This window comes from Pieris napi, chromosome 7, assembly GCF_905475465.1.
Source record: "Pieris napi chromosome 7, ilPieNapi1.2, whole genome shotgun sequence".
NCBI classification, from domain to species: domain Eukaryota; kingdom Metazoa; phylum Arthropoda; class Insecta; order Lepidoptera; family Pieridae; genus Pieris; species Pieris napi.
This window is the reverse complement of record NC_062240.1, coordinates 10,862,645-10,883,723: the sequence shown is the minus strand read 5'-3', so window position 1 is coordinate 10,883,723 and position 21,079 is coordinate 10,862,645. Positions and strand designations below refer to the sequence as shown.

At 34.7% G+C, this 21,079-nt stretch overlaps 2 protein-coding genes and 1 long non-coding RNA gene across 3 annotated transcripts in view; 1 reads left to right on the top strand and 2 right to left on the bottom strand.

Annotated features, from left to right (window-relative positions):
* Nucleotides 1-21,079, top strand: part of LOC125051385 (ankyrin repeat and fibronectin type-III domain-containing protein 1) — a 141,440-nt gene that overhangs the window by 3,426 nt on the left and 116,935 nt on the right. Inside the window, exon 2 of the mRNA XM_047651657.1 lies at nucleotides 10,062-10,299. Coding sequence (XP_047507613.1) covers nucleotides 10,178-10,299 — 122 coding nt within the window. The 5' untranslated portion in view covers nucleotides 10,062-10,177. The remainder of the gene's footprint in view (nucleotides 1-10,061; nucleotides 10,300-21,079) is intronic.
* LOC125051390 lies at nucleotides 1,386-1,814 on the bottom strand. The gene is made up of 2 exons (XR_007117273.1): nucleotides 1,698-1,814; nucleotides 1,386-1,625 (listed from the first exon to the last, which is right to left on the bottom strand). It is a non-coding gene; the product is annotated as an uncharacterized LOC125051390 (long non-coding RNA).
* LOC125051389 lies at nucleotides 12,723-14,854 on the bottom strand. The gene is made up of 3 exons (XM_047651664.1): nucleotides 14,721-14,854; nucleotides 13,716-13,909; nucleotides 12,723-13,105 (listed from the first exon to the last, which is right to left on the bottom strand). Exons 1-3 carry the CDS (start codon nucleotides 14,848-14,850, stop codon nucleotides 12,737-12,739), a joined length of 693 nt encoding a protein of 230 aa, XP_047507620.1. The 5' UTR covers nucleotides 14,851-14,854; the 3' UTR covers nucleotides 12,723-12,736.

Here is a 21,079-nt window from a genome sequence, read left to right as displayed (position 1 = left end):
AAACGACGACATTTTCTGTAATTTCTTTGTGGGCATTCTACCTATTAATTAGACTAGAAGATGCCTAAAAATCACATAAAAAATTACGTATTTCTAGTTAATAGCTTTCATTCGTAATGAACAATTTGTACGTACGTGTTTAATATAAAAAAATCTTGAATTATGGTAATTTTATACAATATTTGTTAGCTGTGTTTTATATTTTATATTAAAGTTCTGATAGAGGTTGAACATATTATCTATTTGTGAGTGCAAGTATTTTAACTAAAGTGCTCATTTGTCTCTTTTCTTTTTGTCACTTGACAGAAAGAGACGAAACTTTAGTTAAAAGAGTACATCTAGTTTCATGAGTAAGCGGGTCTTCTAATAAATTAAATTTATTAATTTGCATACAATACCAAAGCATACAAATGTAATCCTTAATGACTTATATATTCATTGTGATGATGGAACTACATTATATAAAATTATGATAATTTTCCTTCGCATTTTTGTAACGAGAAGAAATTATCCTAGCAATGGAATTCTTATAGAAAGTAAGAAACACATAATAGTGTACACGACAACATAACAATCTAAACTAACGGTCTTACTAATAAAGATTTATGCACATTGTATAAGCCTGTTATAAGAAAAATGTTACTAATAATTCCTGAAATGACAAGGTTGATGTATACTGCTATTATAACAAGTGTCTGGTTTGTATGAAGACTTGTACAATGCTTATACAACGCAGAGGCCTAGTTTAACGGGTGTATAAGACAAAAATTGCGTAATTTTATCTGATTTCGCGTTTGACAGCATTTTTTGACTGTTTAGTTCAAGGAAAGATTTAAGTTAGTAGGTATTTGTGTTTGTTGAAAATAGATTTTATAGATCAAATGGAAGATTTAGATAATATTTATATGCAGCTAATACATACGATTGAAGATTTGCCGCCTCCAAGGAAAGTCTAAACATACCAAACTCGGTGCAATCCGTTATTACTTTCGCATGGCGATTTCAAAACAAAATACCGCTTTTCAAAGAAGTATGTTATGAAGATCTGTGACATAGTGCGAGCTGATGTCGAAAAGAGTAATAGAGGTGGAGGGTTTTCGATTTAGGTGTCTTCTTCATGGCTTCTCAGTGTCATTAGAAAATGCCAAATTATATATAGTAGCACTGGCAATCCTCCACAATATTGCTATTGATATCAAAGAAGACCTGGATGTTACGTAGGATGACACTGAGAATGCTCCAGAAGAACCAAGGCCAACCTAGACGCCCCCAAGCAATCTGGCTGGACAAGCTGCTAGAGCTGCTTTTATTGAAACATATTTTTAAGGTTGTTTTATTTACATAGGTGTGGATAGTTAAGGACTTGAAATAAATAAAAAGTTATATTTCATTTAAAACAGGGGTTTTATTTTTTTATAAGTATATAATTATTCATTTAATTGCTGCTGTAACAATTTGAGCCTTAGAAGATGCTCCTGTCTAGCCCTTTCGTGAGCTTCGGCAAGTTGCTTCTGTTTGAGCTCATGTGTTTCAGCCATCTGCCTTTGTTTTGTTTCGTGCTCTTCCTGCAAACACTGGAACACTACCGTGTTGCGGAGTTTGGCACTTTCCACTATTTGAGATGCCTAAAAAATTTAAGTATGATCGTTGAGGGGTTTTGAATGAAATAGTCCTTTCTCTATCACATTGATACTAACCTCTTCTAACTTTTGTATTGCAGAACGCGGCTTTTTATGTAAAATTCTAGTCCTCTTTGTCTGAGGTTTTGGAGTTTCTATTAGCTGCAAATAATAAAATGTTTTTAGTATATTAAGTAAATGTGTATATAATTGCTTTGGTTAGTAAAATAAATACAACTTACATTAGAATTATGAGTTGTATCAGAATTATTAAATCAAACGTCAAACAAACACGGCGGGTTGCCAGGGTAACAATAAATAAGGGTCGTTTTGTTATTCAACCAATACACATCGATTATTGGTCAAAGAGGTGTTTATGCCCTGTACAAGCTCTATTCACTGAATTACTATCACCTTGTTATAACGCATGTATAGTGATTTTTTATTAGTAAGACCGTAAGTGATTAACAGTAGTATAACTAAACAAATAAATCAAAGTAATATATAAAAATTAGACCATAAAGGAGAAATCTACAACGATTTTTGTTATTTTGTAGTTACAAGCAGTCGAGTGACAAATTTCTGAAACATGAGACTTTTTAGTTATTATTTTTATATATTTTTATATTAGTTATTCCTGGATTTTGCTGTTAGGTGTGCATAATAACAAAATCTTTTCCATAGGACTAGAGCCAAATCTAAGCGTACGACCAACCAGGCTCCAGAATCTCAACCATTATTCCATATATATAATTCCATACGAGTATTATGGAAATTGTATTCGTTTTTGCAACACACATCCAAGCGAAATGAATAAATTATCACTGAATAAATTCAAAACTCTCGTCAAACGTAAATTAAACAATAAAGCCTTTTATAAATTTGACCATTATTTAAATGATCCTAATCCTTGGGAGTGATTTTCCCCACTTTTAAATATGTATGGCTGCTCCGCCTTAGAAACAATTAGTATGACTCAAAATTTGGCAATTAAAAGAGTCGCGGAGATTTTCTAGCCAGTTCTTCTTGTCCGCTTTAGGCCCTTGACTTGCGAACTGGTAGTAAATGTAAATTTAGAATCAATTTAACATCTTTTCTGTTGACATTCATAAGTGTACTTGGTTACCTATATGAATTAAGTTATTTTGAGTTTGAGTAACTTCCAATAGCGATAGCGTTCCCATCACAATAATGAGTTTTTGTATTGCGCGCTTCCAATGTTGCGACATCAGCGCTACTACATCGAAATTGCATACAAAAACGTCGGGATTGGTATCGCAGCCACTATTACAAGTAACAAATTAAGGGCGCAGTTCAGAGGAGTTTGACACGTAATTGATTGAAATCAGTCCGCGGATGGCTATGCACATAAAACACTGTTTGAAATGAATTCTTCGGGTTGAAGTCGGTAAAGAATGTTTTCAAAATTGCATTTTTTATACGATTTTCATAACATAACGATCTTATAGTACTAGCTGACCCGGCAAACGTTGTTTTGCCATGTATATTATTTCTAGGAAACATTTTTTTAGTTCAAGAAAAATCTATTATCTACTATAATAAAAAATAGGGGTTGATCATAGAGGGGTGAAAATTAAGGGTTGTACGTATTTTTGTTTGCAGTAAAAACAAACAGTTTTGTCTAAAAAATAAAAATTTAGAGGTGGACTACCCTTAATATTAAGGAGTTTGAAAGATATATAGTAGCCGATTCTCAGACTTACTGAGTATGCATAAAAAATTTCATAAGAATCGGTCGATTCGTTTCGGAGAAGTACGGGAATGAACATTGTGACCCGAGAATTTTATATATTAGATAATCACAAACGACCATGCAAATTTCACGTTTAATTTGATTAATTCTTCCCTGTTTTGGTGCCGCAAATTGCGGTTATTTTTGCTTTCACTTTCTAGAGAGAGATTAATTGGCACTTTAGGAGGGTAAAAATAAATATCAAAATGTGTATATAATGCGCATCTTAGTTTTATTTTCTTTTTTATGTGACTGGAGCTCACTTTGAATAATGTGATAACCGCAACTTGCAACGCTGAGGCTAGCGGGTGTGTTGCCGGCCTTTCAGGGAATGTTTTGCTCTTATGAAGGACCCTAAGTCGTATTAAAAATTGCTATGTTAGAACACCATTCTTCTTAATCGGTCTATATAGTAAACTAAAGACTTACCAAAACGTGGAGTTTCGTGAATGACCAAATAATTCACGTTTATATCTACAATTTAAATCAATGGCGCTACAATATCTTTAGGTCTGGGTCTCAGATTTCTGAATCTGTTTCATGATCATTTTTCAATCTAATATGCAAGTAGGTGATCAGCCTCCTGTGCCTGACACATGCCGTCGACTTTTCGGGTCTAAGTCATGTCGGTTTGCTCACGATGTTTTCCTTCACCGTTCGAGCGAATGTTAAATGCGCACATAGAAAGAAAGTCCATTATTGCACAGCCGGGGATCGAACCTACGATCTCAGGGATGAGAATCGCACGCTGAATCCACTAGGCTAACACTGATCATATCTACAATTATAGAATTAAAAAAAAACTTATTAAAAAAAATGATTAAAAGTAGCTATATTATGTCTGTCGTATCAACCACTATCAGTCCAGATAAGCCACCGCTAAGCCGTCTGATCCATCCTTTCTAATTCCTCTCTTATCACAATAATTCCTTGTTCATAATTAATTTTTGATCACTTCAAAAGGTTATTGCATTACACTTCAACCTTCAATATGGAGTCATGAATGTAAATGTAATGTAAAATGTAAACTAATGTACAAGTTTTAATTAATACCAGTCCGCAAAAACAGTAGTGAGAAGTAGAATAGAAGCAATTTAAATGTTAAAAGCATATTGCACGCGATCGTCTACAGACCTGCAATACGTAACTCTCAACCCAAGAAGGTTGCCATGGCAACTAACTAATTAATTCAGTCTTATAACCCTTTATTGGCGTAACAATTGAATATATGTTCCGTTCGACCTAAGGTCCTTCAAGAAAAGAGAGTACCGATTCTTAAATAAAAGAAAAAAAGGCCGGCAATGCACTCGCAAAGCCCTCTGGCATTGAGTGACATTGTCCATGTCCATCAATTAACATCAGGTAAGCTTACTGCCCGTTTCTCCTATTCTATAAAAAGGTGGTATTTTTCACTTGCAAATTTAAAAAAAAAGAATTTGTAGCTGTCAATTGTTTTTTTATATTATAATAGTACTCTACTCCCCTGGCATTGTGTCCAGGGATATCTATCTCTTAAATATTTAATAAAAAGGTACAAATATATTAATTACAATAAACTAGGAATATTTTCTGAAAATCCTTTACTTAACAGTTTGCGAACAGAAGACCTCAGAGATTGGGACCTCTTGCGTCACCTCTAAAAATTAACTAATAGATAATGAAAGAGTGATTCCGTTTCAATGTAGATAGCAAAGTAAATTAAAATGTTATTTATTTCCAACACACAAATATACATATAGTACGAGAATTCATAACACGAAGTCTTAAACATATAAAATATATATCTTTAATATGTATAAGATTTCGTTAAAATGCAACAAAATCTTGCTAAAGCTCTTTTGAATGTTATGCACGTACTCCAAAATATTGTTCGTGAAGTTTCTCATGTCCAATTATTCCGGGGTGCCGGGTGCATACCACGCCCCCTTCACTGGATTTGTCAACTGACAGCTTCAAGAAATTTCAATTACGATCTTGTATTAAAGTTGGGACCACTGACGTTTGCAATTTTCTTCCGTGTTTTCAAACCGCATCGAATATCTGTCCAAACGTAATATGTAGTTGTATTTTAAATCATACGAAATGTTAATAATATAAAATAATTTATTTATTCTATTTAAAGATAATTGAGTACATTTATAATAATATAAATAATGATAAATATTTAAAAATTAATCTAGTAAGAAAAAGTAAACATAAAACATACACACAATTATTATTCTTACACTTTTTAATTTTATAAATTATTTTGACTATAAAGCATAAAAATAATAATCAACATCCCGTCGGACAGTGTCCAAACCAAGCATTTTTTTCCAGTGGACAGTTTGTCAGTGGTCTCTAGATTCTGGATTGAATACCATTCTTTATATTCACACAATTGACATAATGAAGATGGCAATTATAAGCCTTTTTACAGTCGTTATAAAAATATGTTTATTTCCCATCAAAAATACAATTTACTTAATTACAAAAACACCAATTACCTTTAACATATTATAATATTATTTATAGGTTAAATAAAACATTATCATCATCAAAACCTTATGTTACAAAAACACAATGAAGAAACATGTTTCTTCAGGTTATATAAAAATTATAACACGATACTTAACATTATAGCAGCGTTTTCCGATAGCGATAGCTTTAAGCGATTCTTTTCGAATTTGTTAAGTTTAAGGTATGTTCCTAAGTATATTCTATTGCCAATGTGTATTGTTTTAGAGAAAGAGGTGGTGTGTGTGACAATGTGTGTGTGTTATAAAAAAGTTACGTGTGGTGCCTTCAATACCTATCAACCTAAAACAATTATTACGGTAACGCTATGTGCTTAAGGTGGGAACTGACCAACGTTACGAGGTGTAATGTAACATGTAATGTAATATTACACAGCGAGCATTCGTGCAGTCAGTACGTCGTGTTACGTCGTGTTTCCCCGTAACACGACGTACTGACTGCACGAATGTTCGCTGTGTAACATTACATTACATGTTACATTACACCTCGTAACGTTGGTCAGTTCCCACCTTTAAAGATACAGAGGTGATATGCATCATATAAAACAGAGGTAAAAAGCTCTAAAGCTCATTTTATGATATACTATTTAAATATAATTCAACAGCGCTACAATTCATTATGTGTTTAGCTTGAGTCTTCGGTGCCGTAACGTCGACGATTTTGAGATCAAAGATATACTTGTTTCCTTTCATCTTCTAAGCAAGTCTGTCGAGGTTCAAATGCACGTCCATAGTATTCAATGTGACACACTTAAGGTCACTGCTTAATTAAATGGAAGTATTTATACAATTATACATACTTAAATTACGTAATAAGACAAGAAATTCTAAAATGCCATATATCTGTCACCGTAAAATTGTAAACACCGTTAGATTGTAATCTATCTCGCGAGATTATAAACTGTCGAAAGATTGTGAACCTCAACGAACTGCTTACAATTTAACGTATTATTATTCGGTAGTTATATGAAATTGTTGGAAAGTAAAATTAATCTGTAATTGACCAAAGAGGTTTGAATGATAACTAAGTTAGTGTAGTACAATCTACCGAATAATAATACGTTAAATTGTAAGCAGTAAGCTGAGGTTCACAATCTTTCGACAGTTTATAAACTCGCGAGATAGATTACAATCTAACGGTGTTTACAATTTTACGTTAACATATCCACTTTCAGTCTACAACGTGAGTGGAAACCCTTGTTATTGCTTCTAAACCCGTATTTGTTATTGTTCAATATATTGTGAATTTCCTTTTGAAAGTCATTGTTAAGTAAATATTGCTGGAGGAATATAATATTGAATATCTTAGAGGCATGAGTTTATTTTTATAGAATTTTGTTCAACGAAAGTAAATATGAATGGTTCAGAAAAGCGGACCGTCTTACTGTTAACGACAGATTAATACTTATTAAGGTTTCACTGAATCCCGATTAATTAGGTAGTGAAAACCTTTAGCCTGCCATCTATTATCATCCTCACCATAATTGTGGGCCTTAGCCTCCGCAGGTATATTTCACAATTGACTTTCTTTCTATGTGCGCATTTAACATTTGCTTGATCGGTGAAGGACATCGTGCGGAAACCGACATGTCTTAGACCCAAAAAATCGACGGCGTGTGTCAGGCACTGGAGGCTGATCACCTACTATTAGATTGAAAAAAATATCATGAAAGAGATTCAGAAATCTGAGGCCAAGACCTAAAAGAGGTTGTAGAGCCACTGATTTATTTTTACTTTTAAGTACGTTTGTTATCCTAAAACGTTGTATAATTCGAAATTAAATCAAGCTCCAAAACAAATGACGGTGACAATGATTTATAATTTCTCCATTCTATAATAAGTGTGGTTACTGCTTCCTTCTGATAAATGATTTCCACTTTACAACAGAGTGCTACATAGTGTTTCTAAACGTGAAGATATTAATTACACTAAAACGAAGTGGGTTTAATGGAAGCGCGAAACACCTTATGCAGCGATGTTTTAGCGTTCTCGCTAAAATAACGTACCACTATAGGGGGGTAGGGGGGTCTATTCTTTTATAATTTGGTGATTACGTCTACAGTAATTATTTACTTTTTACACACATTGCCTATGCTTGAAAACGAAATGCATTTTCGAGGATTCCTACATTGCTGACATTCCTTACTTTTGCTGACAAGAGGGGGGGGGGGGGGAGGTGAAATAGCAGTAAATGTGCTTACCTAATACTTGAACGGCCCCATATTACAAATATCGCATTTTACAAATGTATTTTACAGTGAGGAAGGCCAACGTAGCATGAAGCAAATAGCCATGGAGAAAAAAATATACGTATTTACATATATATTTGTTTTTAATTAGTTAAAAAAATTAAATGGTTTATTTATATTTTATTATTTAATTTCGACACTTTTAATATTTTAGTGACAATTAAATTTCTAACATATCTTTCTTTTTCCCTCCCTCTAAGTCTCGGAAATTTAAAGGTGGGAACTGACCAAAGTTACGAGGTGTAATGTAGCATTCTCATCGAGCGTGTTACGCATCGAGCATGTTACGCTGGGTTCTAAAATCGGCGTAACGTGCTCGTCAAAACTCTGTGCTCCCTTTCGCCGCCAGTGTTCACGAGTTGTGATACTGATAATCTTGATATCTTTCATTCTATTTAATTATTGTTTCATCCAAATTAAGAACAAGAAAAAATGTTATTGGACATAAAACTTATTTAAAAACACAGGCGCATGAGGTGGTTTGTTATTGATTGCAATATTAAAAACCAAATGATTATTGGACTGTATAAAAACCTTGTACGCAGGTCTCGATTTTGAAGAACTGTTGAATTTAATTGGACCAAAAGTATTTAAGAGAGACACAATTTATAGAAAATCATAATCATGATCACTCGCGACGTGCGACGCGTAATTACTGAACCGCGTAACAGTTAAAGGATTCGCCAAAAAACCGACAGCCGGGTGGAGCACTCAAAGCGAGCAACGAGCGGCTCGTTGCTCGTTAATTTCCCCGTAACACGACGTACTGACTGCACGAATGCTCGCTGTGTAACATTACATTACATGTTACATTACACCTCGTAACGTTGGTCAGTTCCCACCTTAAAGGTTTATATTTGTATAAATATGAACAAGACTTAAAATTAGCGTTCTCGCTAAAAGAACTTGTTTTACACATTTTGTTGTTTATTTTCCACGAATTGATTGTGACAAAGTTTTCAATTGAGCACTTTATATGTTAATGACATCGCTTGACAGTACTTCGTTATAGTAGCGGTGAAGCTTGCTAAACTTCTCGCTTTTACATTTAAGTAGTTGCCAGTTTTGTTTAGCTTTATTATTTTCAACTGAGATTCCATGTTATTTGCATTTATTAAAATGAGGAATTACGTAGACCACTTATTTTTACACAACAGTGTCTAAACCAAGCAGTTGAGCAGTGTTGGCCTAGTGGCTTCAGCGTGCGACTCTCATGCCTGAAGTCGTAGGTTCGATCCCAGGCTGTGCACCAATGGACTTTCTTTCTATGTGCGCATTTAACATTTGCTCGAACGGTGAAGGTAAACATCGTGAGGAAACCGACATGTCTTAGACCCAAAAAGTCGAAGGCGTGTGGCACAGGAGGCTGATCACCTACTTGCCTATTAGATTTAAAAAATTATCATGAAACAGATTCAGAAATCTGAGGCCAAGACCTAAAGAGGTTGTAGCGCCATTTATTTTTTTTGTCTGAACCAAGCGTTGTCTTTAGATTCTGGCTTGAGATGTATTCTGAACACTATTATTTAAATACACACAATCGACATAATGAAGATGGTAATTATAAGCATTTTTACAGTCTTGATAAAATATGTTTATTTCCTATCAAAATACAATTCAAATCATACAAATCAGTATTTTTGTAATCAAGTGAATTGTCACAATTACAAAAATACTGACTACTTTTAGCATACTATTATTATTATTACTAAGATTATACTTACAGGTAGAAAATAACATTATCATCATCAAAACCTTGTTACAAAAGCACACTGAAGAAAAATGAGGTTATATAACATTTTTAACACGATACTTAACAGAATAGCAGCGTTTTCCGATAGCGATAACTTTTAGCGATATTTTTTTTTAATTTGTAAACTTGTCTGTTCTTAAGTATATTTCTAACCAATGTGTATTGTTTCAGAGAAAGAGGCGAGTGTGCGTGTGACAGTGTGTGTGTGCTCGTGTGCAACGCGTACGGCGGGTAAGCAACGATGGCTTGGCCTGAAGTTGTGCGATGAGGGAGCAGACGGGGACGGCATGCAGGAGGGCAGCGCGCCTGCAAAGAGACCCTCCGCGCTCACTATCGACCGAGCAGCCTTTCTCCTCCTAAGGGTCAAGAGGGCTTTCAAGAAGAAGCGACAACAACGGAAGGAGAAACAGTATGTATTCCTTATTATCGGCATCCTTTAATAGCGCTTTAGATAAAAGCTCAAACTTCGAGTTATGTAAATAATGTTAATTTGCCTATGAGTAATGGAGATTTATTTAATGCGTTTACCAAAGACAATCAGTATTGGAGCTGAACCATTATGACGTCATCTAACGACGTAACCCAAATTTGATATCTCTTGGAATTACGTGGTACGAAACGTCGATATTGAATCAAGAATCGCTTTTGCAGTAGATTTTTGATTTAAGAAAATGTTATTAAAGTCGTACAGTTATTTATAGTGACAGCCTAATCCGTCCAATTAAAAATGCTTGTCTACGCGTTTTAATATAATTTTTAAGTGATGATGAAAAAAGTGATGATAAAAAAAGTGATGAGGAAAGGTAAGGAATATTTTTGTAATTGTTTGCCTAATTTATAGATAAGTATGTGATCAGAGCAATCATTTTGCAATTCTGACGGATAAATCCCAAAATTTCCACCTGTTCAATGTGATAATTTAAAATGCAATCTATCTAGCTACGCTAGTAGCTTCATATAAAAAAAAAGTGCGTGCGTACAAAGTACACATGTCAGAAGTGAAACTTCTTTGGAAAACTATTTTTTATTCATATTTATCTTCTAGTCTTGTTATATTTATACAAATATAAACCTTTAGATTTCCGAGACTTAGAGGGAGGGAAAAGGAAGATATGTTAGGAATTTAATGAATTTAATTGTCATTAAAATATTTAAAGTGTCGAAATTAAATAATAAAATAAAAATAATACATTTAATTTTTTTAAATAATTTAAAACAAATATATGTATGTGTAAATACGTATATTTTTTTCTCCATGGCTATTGGCTTCATGCTACGTTGGCTTTCTCACTCTATCTCAATAGGTCTCAATCGCTCTCTCCCTTTTCTTCGACTAAAACGCTGCACATCTTCGTGACGCTAATATTATTATTGTTGCGTTTCATCCGTAAAAATGTTACCCTAAGGCGCCTAAAGAAGTTTCACTTCAAAAAGAAATATTTGGTAATATATATTTAAAACAAATATGAATAATACATAAGTGAATTACCTACTCTAGAGCTTCGGTTTATATGCCACGTGTTCGTTCACACTATTTTCGCTGGTGTAACGTACTCGTAAAATGTTTTATTAGAGAGACCATAAGCAGCTTACTCAAGAACGCTGTAATCTGCCACAAAATTCGCGATATCGGCACATGTGCTCATTAAAATTGTTGTTGCTAAAACTATACTTCCAAATCCGTCGTGAACATTGTCAATAAAGCTCTGTGATTGTTAAGGCTCGAATTGCCTTATCATTTTTACAAATTCTTGAAAGGCCGGCAACGCACTCGCGAGCCCTCTGGCATTGAGAGTGTCCATGGGCGGCGGTATCACTTAACATCAGGTGAGCCCCCTGCCCGTTTGCCCCCTGTTCTATAAAAAAAAATATCTAAAATGTATTTTATAGCAGTAAATTTGCTTACCTAATACATTAGGTAATTAATCTTGTCAGCTAAAGTAAGCAAAGCTCTCAAAAATATTGTAAACGTAGGAATGTAGGAATCCTCGAAAATGCATTTTGTTTTCAAGTATAGACAATGTGTGGGTAATATGTGTAAAAAGTAAATAATTACTGTTGACGTAATCACCAAATTACAAAATCAAAGACCCCGTCCCTATAGTGCTTACGTAATACTTGAATGGCCCCTATGCTTCATTTTTAATTTCCTACAATAGGCAGACTTTTTTTTCCACCGGAGACATACCGTGGAAATTTACGAGGGATTATAATATCTGCACATGGAAAGAAAAATCTATCGGGGTACTAAGAGATTCGAATTTATGATCTCGAGTTTGCTCCCCAACTTACCATAGAACATATGAAACGACTAAAACGTCACCATATTCTAGAGCTAGACTAGCAGAACCTGTAGGCAGCAGATGAGTAGATGCTTCCAGTAGGAAGCCACTCCACATGACAGCACAGAACAGATTCGCTCATAGCCTTAGGGCAAATACCCGCAGATGAAAAAAAATGATCTCGAGTTTGAGAATTTTAGTTTAAATTTAGAACGGTCTTAAATAATAAATTTGCTTAAACGATTTTAAACTTACTTAAAAAGTCCCAAGTCTTTTGCTTACATAATACGATCGTATTATTAAGGATTAGGTTTATAAAGAAATTTTGATTCCTTTAAGATTTTGCAACATAGTCTAATTTACATAAATAAAATGTACAATTGTATTTTAAATCAAAGATGGCGTGTTTTATTGTGATTGGTCCATTTACACCAATCATAATCAAGCGAAGACGACGCTCACCTGTTTGGCTTAAATGTGACCAAAGACTAAAAAAATATATAGGTATTCTTTTAGCGTATTTTATTGGAAATAACCAGAATTTTTTCTTTGACTGTTCTCGAATTACACGAGATTAGTATGGGAATTGGATTTCATGTCATCGCGTTTGTCCTCCTTGCCCAGTACTTCCTGTCCGGTGAGGTCTTTTTTGACGGACGGAGGTTTCAATGTTTTGAAATCATTACGCAACTCACGATCACCAACTGCCTTAATACCGTCTTTTGCCAACTTATTTTTCTTTATTTCTGGGAATTTAACTTCCTTTTTGCTTGGAAAAATGAGGAGCTCTATGGGGTTAGAGCGTGGGTGTGGATCTTGAGGGAACAGACCCGGCCCTACCAGTGCGTCCAGTAGCGTAGCTGCCGGCAAACTGGCACCAGATCCAATACGTTGGTGAGGACCCATCTCGAGTATTATAGACTCCTCCCTTAGCTACGAAAATAAATGAATTCACTTATCGTGCATTAAAAACTATGCTCTGCTGCCCTCGTCTTATCTTACCGAGTATGTACCTCAGAAACTAAAACTAAACAAAATCCTATATATAAAAATTCTCGTGTCACAATGTTCGTTCCCATACTCCTCGGAAACGGCTCGACCGACTCTTATGAAATTTTTTATGCATATTCAGTAAGTCTGAGAATCGGCTACTATCTTTCAAACCCCTAAGTAATAAGGGGTGTCCACCCCAAAATTTTTTATTTATTTTTTAGAAACTTTTTTATTTTTATTTTTTTATGATTTTTTATTATTGTAGATATTTTATATAAATATTATATTTTATTAATGATTGCTGGGTCAGCAAGTAATACTATATAATTGATATAAAAAAATATTTAGCATGTATCAAGTTGAATAGCTGAATTGCCTAATTATATTTTCATTCGTAAGAATTCGAACCTTTTTATCACGAATAACAAAAAAGATAAATGAGAGTTATCTTTTGTTAAATCTGTATGAAGATTTTTATCTTAGATATAATTTCTTTTATGTGATTAAGCCTATATTACCTTGACCTTTCAAAGCCTATACCATATAGTACCTGTTCATGAGAGTCGCAACAAAGAGGAGACATTGTAGGCTTGTTAAAAGGAAAAATATCGTTATTGCGCAGAAGTCTGGTCATTATATCTGGAAGTGGGTTGGTATCGCGTGGAGAGATAAGCCTCGAGCAGGCACAGGGTTCACTCTGCACTCCAGAAAGCCGCTGCTTGACAAGTGGAGAGCCCTTTATATCTGCGACATAATACGTATTGATGATTAGAATTACTATGCTTGAAGGTGAAACCAATGGGATGTTCAGTACGCCAATTTGAAGTTTTTGTTAAAGTTATGTAAGTCAACTTGGGCAGTGATACCACTCTTTTCTTTTTTTTTTCGTGGGGAAATGTGTTAATGTGTGTGTCCTAATGCGACTGCATTGAGGTGGTGGGTTAAATGGGGCTCGCTACTGTGCATACCAACTAAAACACCCCAGAAATCGCCCGAGGCAGGACACGGTAACACATTTGTCCCCATCACGCCACGCGATCATAGGTCGAAATAACGGACCCCTATGGTCATGAATGATGTGGAATGGACCTCAGCAAGGGCCACATCATCCTGGTTTTTAGAGCTAAAGCGGGCCATAGACGGACCGCATGTTGCAGTCAAGACCGACTGCAATATGCGGTCGCCGCACGGCGATCTGCAGTTTCCATACTAAATTCATATTCGCAATACACGGACCGCTCGAGCAGTTCCTGAGCAAACCGCATATTGAAGTCGGTCTTGACTGCAACATGCGGTCCGTCTATGGCCCGCTTTAGAGAGGTCGGCTGCAATTCGATCAGATACCACTGCAGTAACTGAGGAGTTGCGAGTGCGCTGTTAGACCATCGCAGTATCACACTTCCTGTGGCACCAAGTTGGATATATGTCCATAGGCAACTGCTCCCACAAAATGACAGTGTCTAACAAATATTCAAACGGCTGCATAAAAAACATCAGAGACAATAAACACAAGTAGATTTAATAGAGATGCTTCTGATGCTAAAGGTCTAATTACCTTGTGGTTTTGTGTCGATATAAAACGCGATGTCCATCTTGCCGAGGTTCACCAAAGAATTCGTTACTGGTGGCGCTGCGTTGCACAGCGCTAACGTGACCATCACCATCAAACAGCGCATCACAGCCATACTAATAAATAATAATATAATAAATAGGTAGCAAATAGTACAATGTCCATACTTCATTAATCTTAGAACCACGAGTTTCGATATTTCTTATTAACTATAATATCATTGTGAAGACGATATATTATTCGTAATAAAACCCAGTTCGTGATATAAATTTAATTGTCACTTGTAGACTTAATTCCTATAGATAATATAATACCTAATTTGTCAGAGAAATGCTACATTTAACAATAAAGGCATTTAAACAAGCGGATCCAATTAAGTTATTCTATAAATTACTTGAAGACATTTAGCAATTACTGTTGGAATTATTTTAAGGACTTATTTCGCAATTTGAAGAATAAGACTTAAGTTAGCTAAAATTTCAGTTTAGGTTCTATCTTATGCATGTTGCCGTGTTTTAAATAAATATATTATTTATAAATAAATATTATATTATTGTACTAGCCACACATAATTTTTAAGTTGTAAGGAATGAGATTTAAGTCTCCAAATAGGCGACAATGACCACTCTGGGATAAGACATCACAAAATACGGAAGTAAAATTTCCAACCAATGAAGCATCAAATCATCTGTTTAAATTTGGGTTACCTTTTACACCGTACATGTGTAAACTTATATATATAGAACATTTTGTTTATATCACTTTATATTACCTTATATATATGTTACAATTGAACGAGACCGCCTTACGTTTATCTTGCAAGTAGAGACGAGAACGGAATCGAGAACAAATCGAAATGAAGCAGTTTCGTAACATCGATTTGATCGTTTATTGGATTCGTTTTATGGCGAGATTTGTAATCGTCCACGTTTAATTCGTTATTTGTTTTGCTCTTTTATCGATAATCGAATATTTAATAGCGCGAATAATGAACTTAATATAACACTAGTTTTAATTATGGCTAACTAACCCCTTAATTCAGACAGTTAAAATATGAGTTCATATTTAACTGATTGTTAAATTAAAAACGTCTAATTCATATTTTTCTATTCTGAGCTTCATCATCGGACGTCGAGGCAGAAAACGATACACGATCGTTTCCAAAACTGAGCGTTTAAAGACAGTTTTTTGCCGAGCACCGCCACTATGTGGAACCAGCTACCCACTGAAGTATATCCGAACCAATTCAACTTAGGGTCCTTAATGAAAAGAGCGTATCAATTCTTAAAAAGCCAACGCACTCGCGAGCCCTCTGGCATTGAGAGTATCCATGGGAGTCGGTATTATATAACATCAGATGAGCCTCCTGCCCGTTTGCTCCCCTGTTCTATAAAAAAATATGTATTGTAGTTTTCATTTAGCCTTTTCACCGATTAAATACTGATGATTTAGATGCATTAATTATTAATAATTATCTGAAGTTTATTTAATGTGAAAAATTATTATTACTGTCTAAAATATATAATATACAGTGTAAATTCTTTATAACGAATTTCATGGGACCGTGCGTTCGTTATAAGGAGGGAAGAATTAATGTATGGGTTTTGTGTTACACCAAACTAGTTTAACTCATTTTTACGTTATAGAGAGATTTGCGTTATAACGTATTACACTGTATATAATTAACACGCCGTTTCCTTTTCACTGACAATTTTATTAATGAAAAAAATTTGATGAATGGAATGAAATGATTTTATTAAATAATCAAAAATTAAAGAGCTTTTCAGATATACGTAAAGCCTAACAATTGAGTTCAGTTGTTAGATTCGGATAACGATAAAATCTTGTATTTATTTATAAACTTCAATTTGTGTGAGTCGTAAACTTCAAGTATGAGACTTGCAATCGCTCTGTGGGTGAGTAACAATCATTATATATTATTTACATGATATAAAACTACATATGTATGTTACTGAATATTAAACCGTAGCTTATTTACTAACGCGTATAACCTGAAATCGTACATTTAAAATTGTATTATGTGCACAAATGTAGGACACCGCTGTAACTGACAGGTTCGGGCGAAACTGTCATCTGTCAGTTTCACGAAAACCTGGCAGCTACAGATAAAAATAAATATATTCTATGCAGTCGAAGCGATCTTACTTAGCTCTAGGCGCAAACGAGCCTACGGAATAGCCATAAAAGGCAGTTATGACAGTTAAGGCAGGCAGTAGTGGGTCTGTTGCCGGCTTTTAAAAGCGTTATACTATTATTATATTCTATAGATGTTCCGTTGACTTTTAAATGTTTTTTTTTATAAATTATTTTAGTACTTACCGCTGTAACTAAACCAAAGTGTAAGCATATATACAAAGATTTTTATTATATTTATGCTCTCGTTTGAGAGTTGATGTATCACATCTCCGTTTTGGATAATCAAACACTTATCAAATATGTAAGGAATAACATTAAACGCTTGAAAATGACATGAACTTCTTAATTCTCCACCTTCCTCGAGGATTCGATGATGCTACAACATATCCTAACAATAAAAACATTCCTGGTAGTTAACCCTTAAATTTAACTTAAAACGCAAAGCTATTACTGCGGAAGTAACATAAAGGTGTATAATAATGACATCATTTTCTTATTCTCAAGATGTTCTTATGGAGCGTAGAAGGAAAAACGCGAAAGACCGTCACTTCAGTGAATCCCGTTTCCTTGACAACCAATGTCATTCAACGACAGTTTGAACCAATCGACGAGGCTTTTGTACAACATAAAGATGTTCTTCTGGAAATGGTATAGTGTTGTATTATGAATTAGATGATGCATTTTACGCAAATGTAGAATACATATCTTTATTTTTATAAAATACTAGCTGACCCGGCAAACGTTGTTTTGCCATGTATATTATTACTAGGAAATATTTTTTTTAGTTCTATAAAAATAACTATCTACTAAAATAAAAAATAGAGGTTGATCGTAGAGGAGGGACAATTAGTAGTGGTATGTGTGTTTGTATGCTGTATCATAAAAAAATAAAAACAAAAAATTCTAAAAAATATTTTTTTTTGGGGATGGACGGGGTGTCACTTAGGGGTTTGAAAGATAGATAGTAGTCGATTCTCAGACTTACTGAATATCCATTAAAAAAAATATAAGAATCGGTTGAGCCGTTTCGGAGGAGTATCGGAACGAATATTGAGACACAAGACTTTTATATATTAGATAAAAAGTATACTATACTTTTATACGACTACTTTTTTATGCAAAAACATAGTTAATAAAATAGTAATAGTTAGTTTAATAAATTTAACTATAAGCTGCAATATTTTGTGCTCGCAGAATGCTTAACTAAATTCATCACGCACCTTATCTAATTCTACTGTACGTGTGTATGTCACTGAACTACACTTAAACGGCTGGACCGATTTTGTATGCATTTGGGTGGCACTCTGGATATTTTAGATTCACAAATCAGCACGGCTGATGGCGCTATATATAATTCTTCTGTGCATGTGTTCGTAATTAAACTTCAAACGGCTGGACAGATTTTGATGAAATTTTTTGTTTTCAAGTCGAGTCAAGAATGTTTTACATTATTCGATATTTTTTATGTAAGACGTGTGTACAGGACAACTTCTGTCGGATCCGCTAGTACACTATAAATTTTATTTATTTGAAAGAGAAATTTCACTTTCTCACGGTACCTATAAGTATTTTTAAATACAATTAAAAGCTCTATTTCTTAATTCAAAGCTAGAAACAAAACTGAAAGAACTGCGTGAGAAGAAAAAGAAAAAACATGAGAGCGAGTCACTCGGTCGTTGTAATGTCGGTGGCGTAGATCTTCGATTGAATGCACGTGGTCTCAGTGTGGTTGGAGAAGCTGATGCTGCTATTCGACTTACTTCCGGTGTGTGTCTTCTGTTTATTGACTTCTGTTGTTTGTCCGCTATGGACTCCTAAACTACCGATCCGATATCAATCAATTTGCATACCGTGTGTAGTTTGATCCAACTTAAAAGATAGGATAGCTTACATCTCAATTTATACCCGCAATATTATTTTATTGCAAATATTTGTTTATTATTCTGTCTGCTAGTTTTAATAAATAACGTAGATTTTTTACCTTTAACGAATTTCGCCCTAAGATATTGCCAACAAACTTAGATAAAACACAAAAAAGAAACACAATTATGAAACAAATCCCAATAGTTCAAATATTAATTTTTCATTGAAAAAATAACTTCTATCTAATTTCTAAAATTTTCTGTCCCGGTCTGAAAAAATACGCACTATAAAATTTCACTGAATAGTATAAAAAATCTTAGTTCAGCGCGTAAGATTTTCCATATAAATTTTCCACACAACTACTAAATCTTTATAAATCGTTTAATTTGCCATACATTATACACCTACATAATTTGTCCAAGGGTTTCACGCTATTGTGGTTCGTAATTCGTATGGGCCATTATATACGGTGAGGCGCGGTTTGGATCGGTGACAAATTGCATATTCGAGGCCAGGCGGACGTGTTGCGGTCATAATGTGGCCAATAATCCCGCAGCAGGTGTAACAGTTAATTTTAATGAAGGCAAATCCAAGATTAGCAGACCTCATTCTAACACTTACATGATACAAGACAGGTATAACACAGAACAAGCTATGGGCATAAAAGTAACAGACTAATTTAAACGATATAAGGTTCAACATTAGGTTAAGAGGCATCTTTTTGGGATTTGCTGTAAAGGTCATACAAAAAGTTGTTAAAAGAAATAGTAGTGTTTAATAATCCGGGTCACCAATACCATTTATGTAGTACATAGTCGGGGATTTATCTAGAAAATATTAAACAAAGCACTTAAATTAAAAAAAATACTTCTAATACTTTATTCTTCTAAAGTATCTTTAGTTTGGCGAACACAGCATCGTAATTTAATGGAATTCTTTAAGCGAAACAGACAAATGTGTCTTTGCATGTTTTTTAAAATATAAAATATGGGGTAACGCGTCTGCGAATCAGCCGGTATCGATTCAATCCAGCATATACTGCTATCTTGCCTGTTATCTTGAGGTGAGAATGTTAAACGAATGACTCAAAAAACGTTGCTTTCGATGTGATTCAAACGCGCGTAATAACGTGACAGAAATACAGTCACACACAACTGTCACTGTGACACAATTAAACGCACCACCGTCCGTCCATCGTTTTAAGGTCGATTCACACATATCAGTGAACCCACAGTTCCGGCACAGTACCGTTACAGTTCCGTATCCGTGCTACAGTGGTGCGTCAGTGCTTCAATTCACACATATCAGTACAGATCTCTGCGGGTCTTCGTGCACGACGTTCCCTTCAGACTAGCGTTGACGTCGATTGTTTTGATGGCACTCTTCAATAACACAGAATTAGCTATGATAGCCATTGCTTTAGACGAAGAAGAAGAAGAGAATCGAGGAAAAAAAGAAAATGGGTACATGAAGCATGGAAGTTCAGAGAATCAGAAGGAGAATTCGTGACATTATACAAAGAATTAATTAAAGACGAACGATTTTAAAATGCATAATATTTTTTATTTCGATGCAGCGGCGTCAGTGATCCGTGATAAAATATCGTTGTCGCCGATCACGTCCGTGATGGCCGGTGCCGGCACTGACACTGACGGTACTGAGACGACACTGACACTGACAAGTGTGAATACATCCATAGAGAATGTTTGAAAGAATAATTATCACTGATACGGTACTGTGCCGGAACTGTGGGCTCACTGATATGTGTGAATCGACCTTTATAGTCTCACTCTTCTACACTGACTCCCCTTCTGTCGAAAACTTTTGGGAACAACACAACCCCATAAAACACAATACATTATGCAATATGTTGCAGATAACAGTTCTTTAGCGTTGGAGGCATCGGGCGTGGCGGCTGTGGGACAAGCGCGGGTTACACTTAATGGACCTAATGTGCCCCATATTTCCGGCTTGGGGCAATTATTTGCTGGTAAATTTCTTGACGTACAAATTTTGGAGAGATATTGTCGTGGTTGCGTATGTGAACTGATACTTATTTCTTCTAAACAATAAACCTAGATTATACACAATAATTGTTGGGTTAGTTGATTTTTAAACAATGCAATATGTAAACACGTTTGTGAGGTTTGTGTGAAGGTTATGTTCAAAATAAAATTAAAGCGTTCCATATTAAAGACGTTATACAATTACCGTAAGTTATATAGACTAAATCAATCTCAGAGCTGTTTTTAACTAAAACTTTTATTTCTTTCTGTCAAAATGTCGCTGCGATTGGGTTCTAGGCTATTGGGCTTGGATGTCAG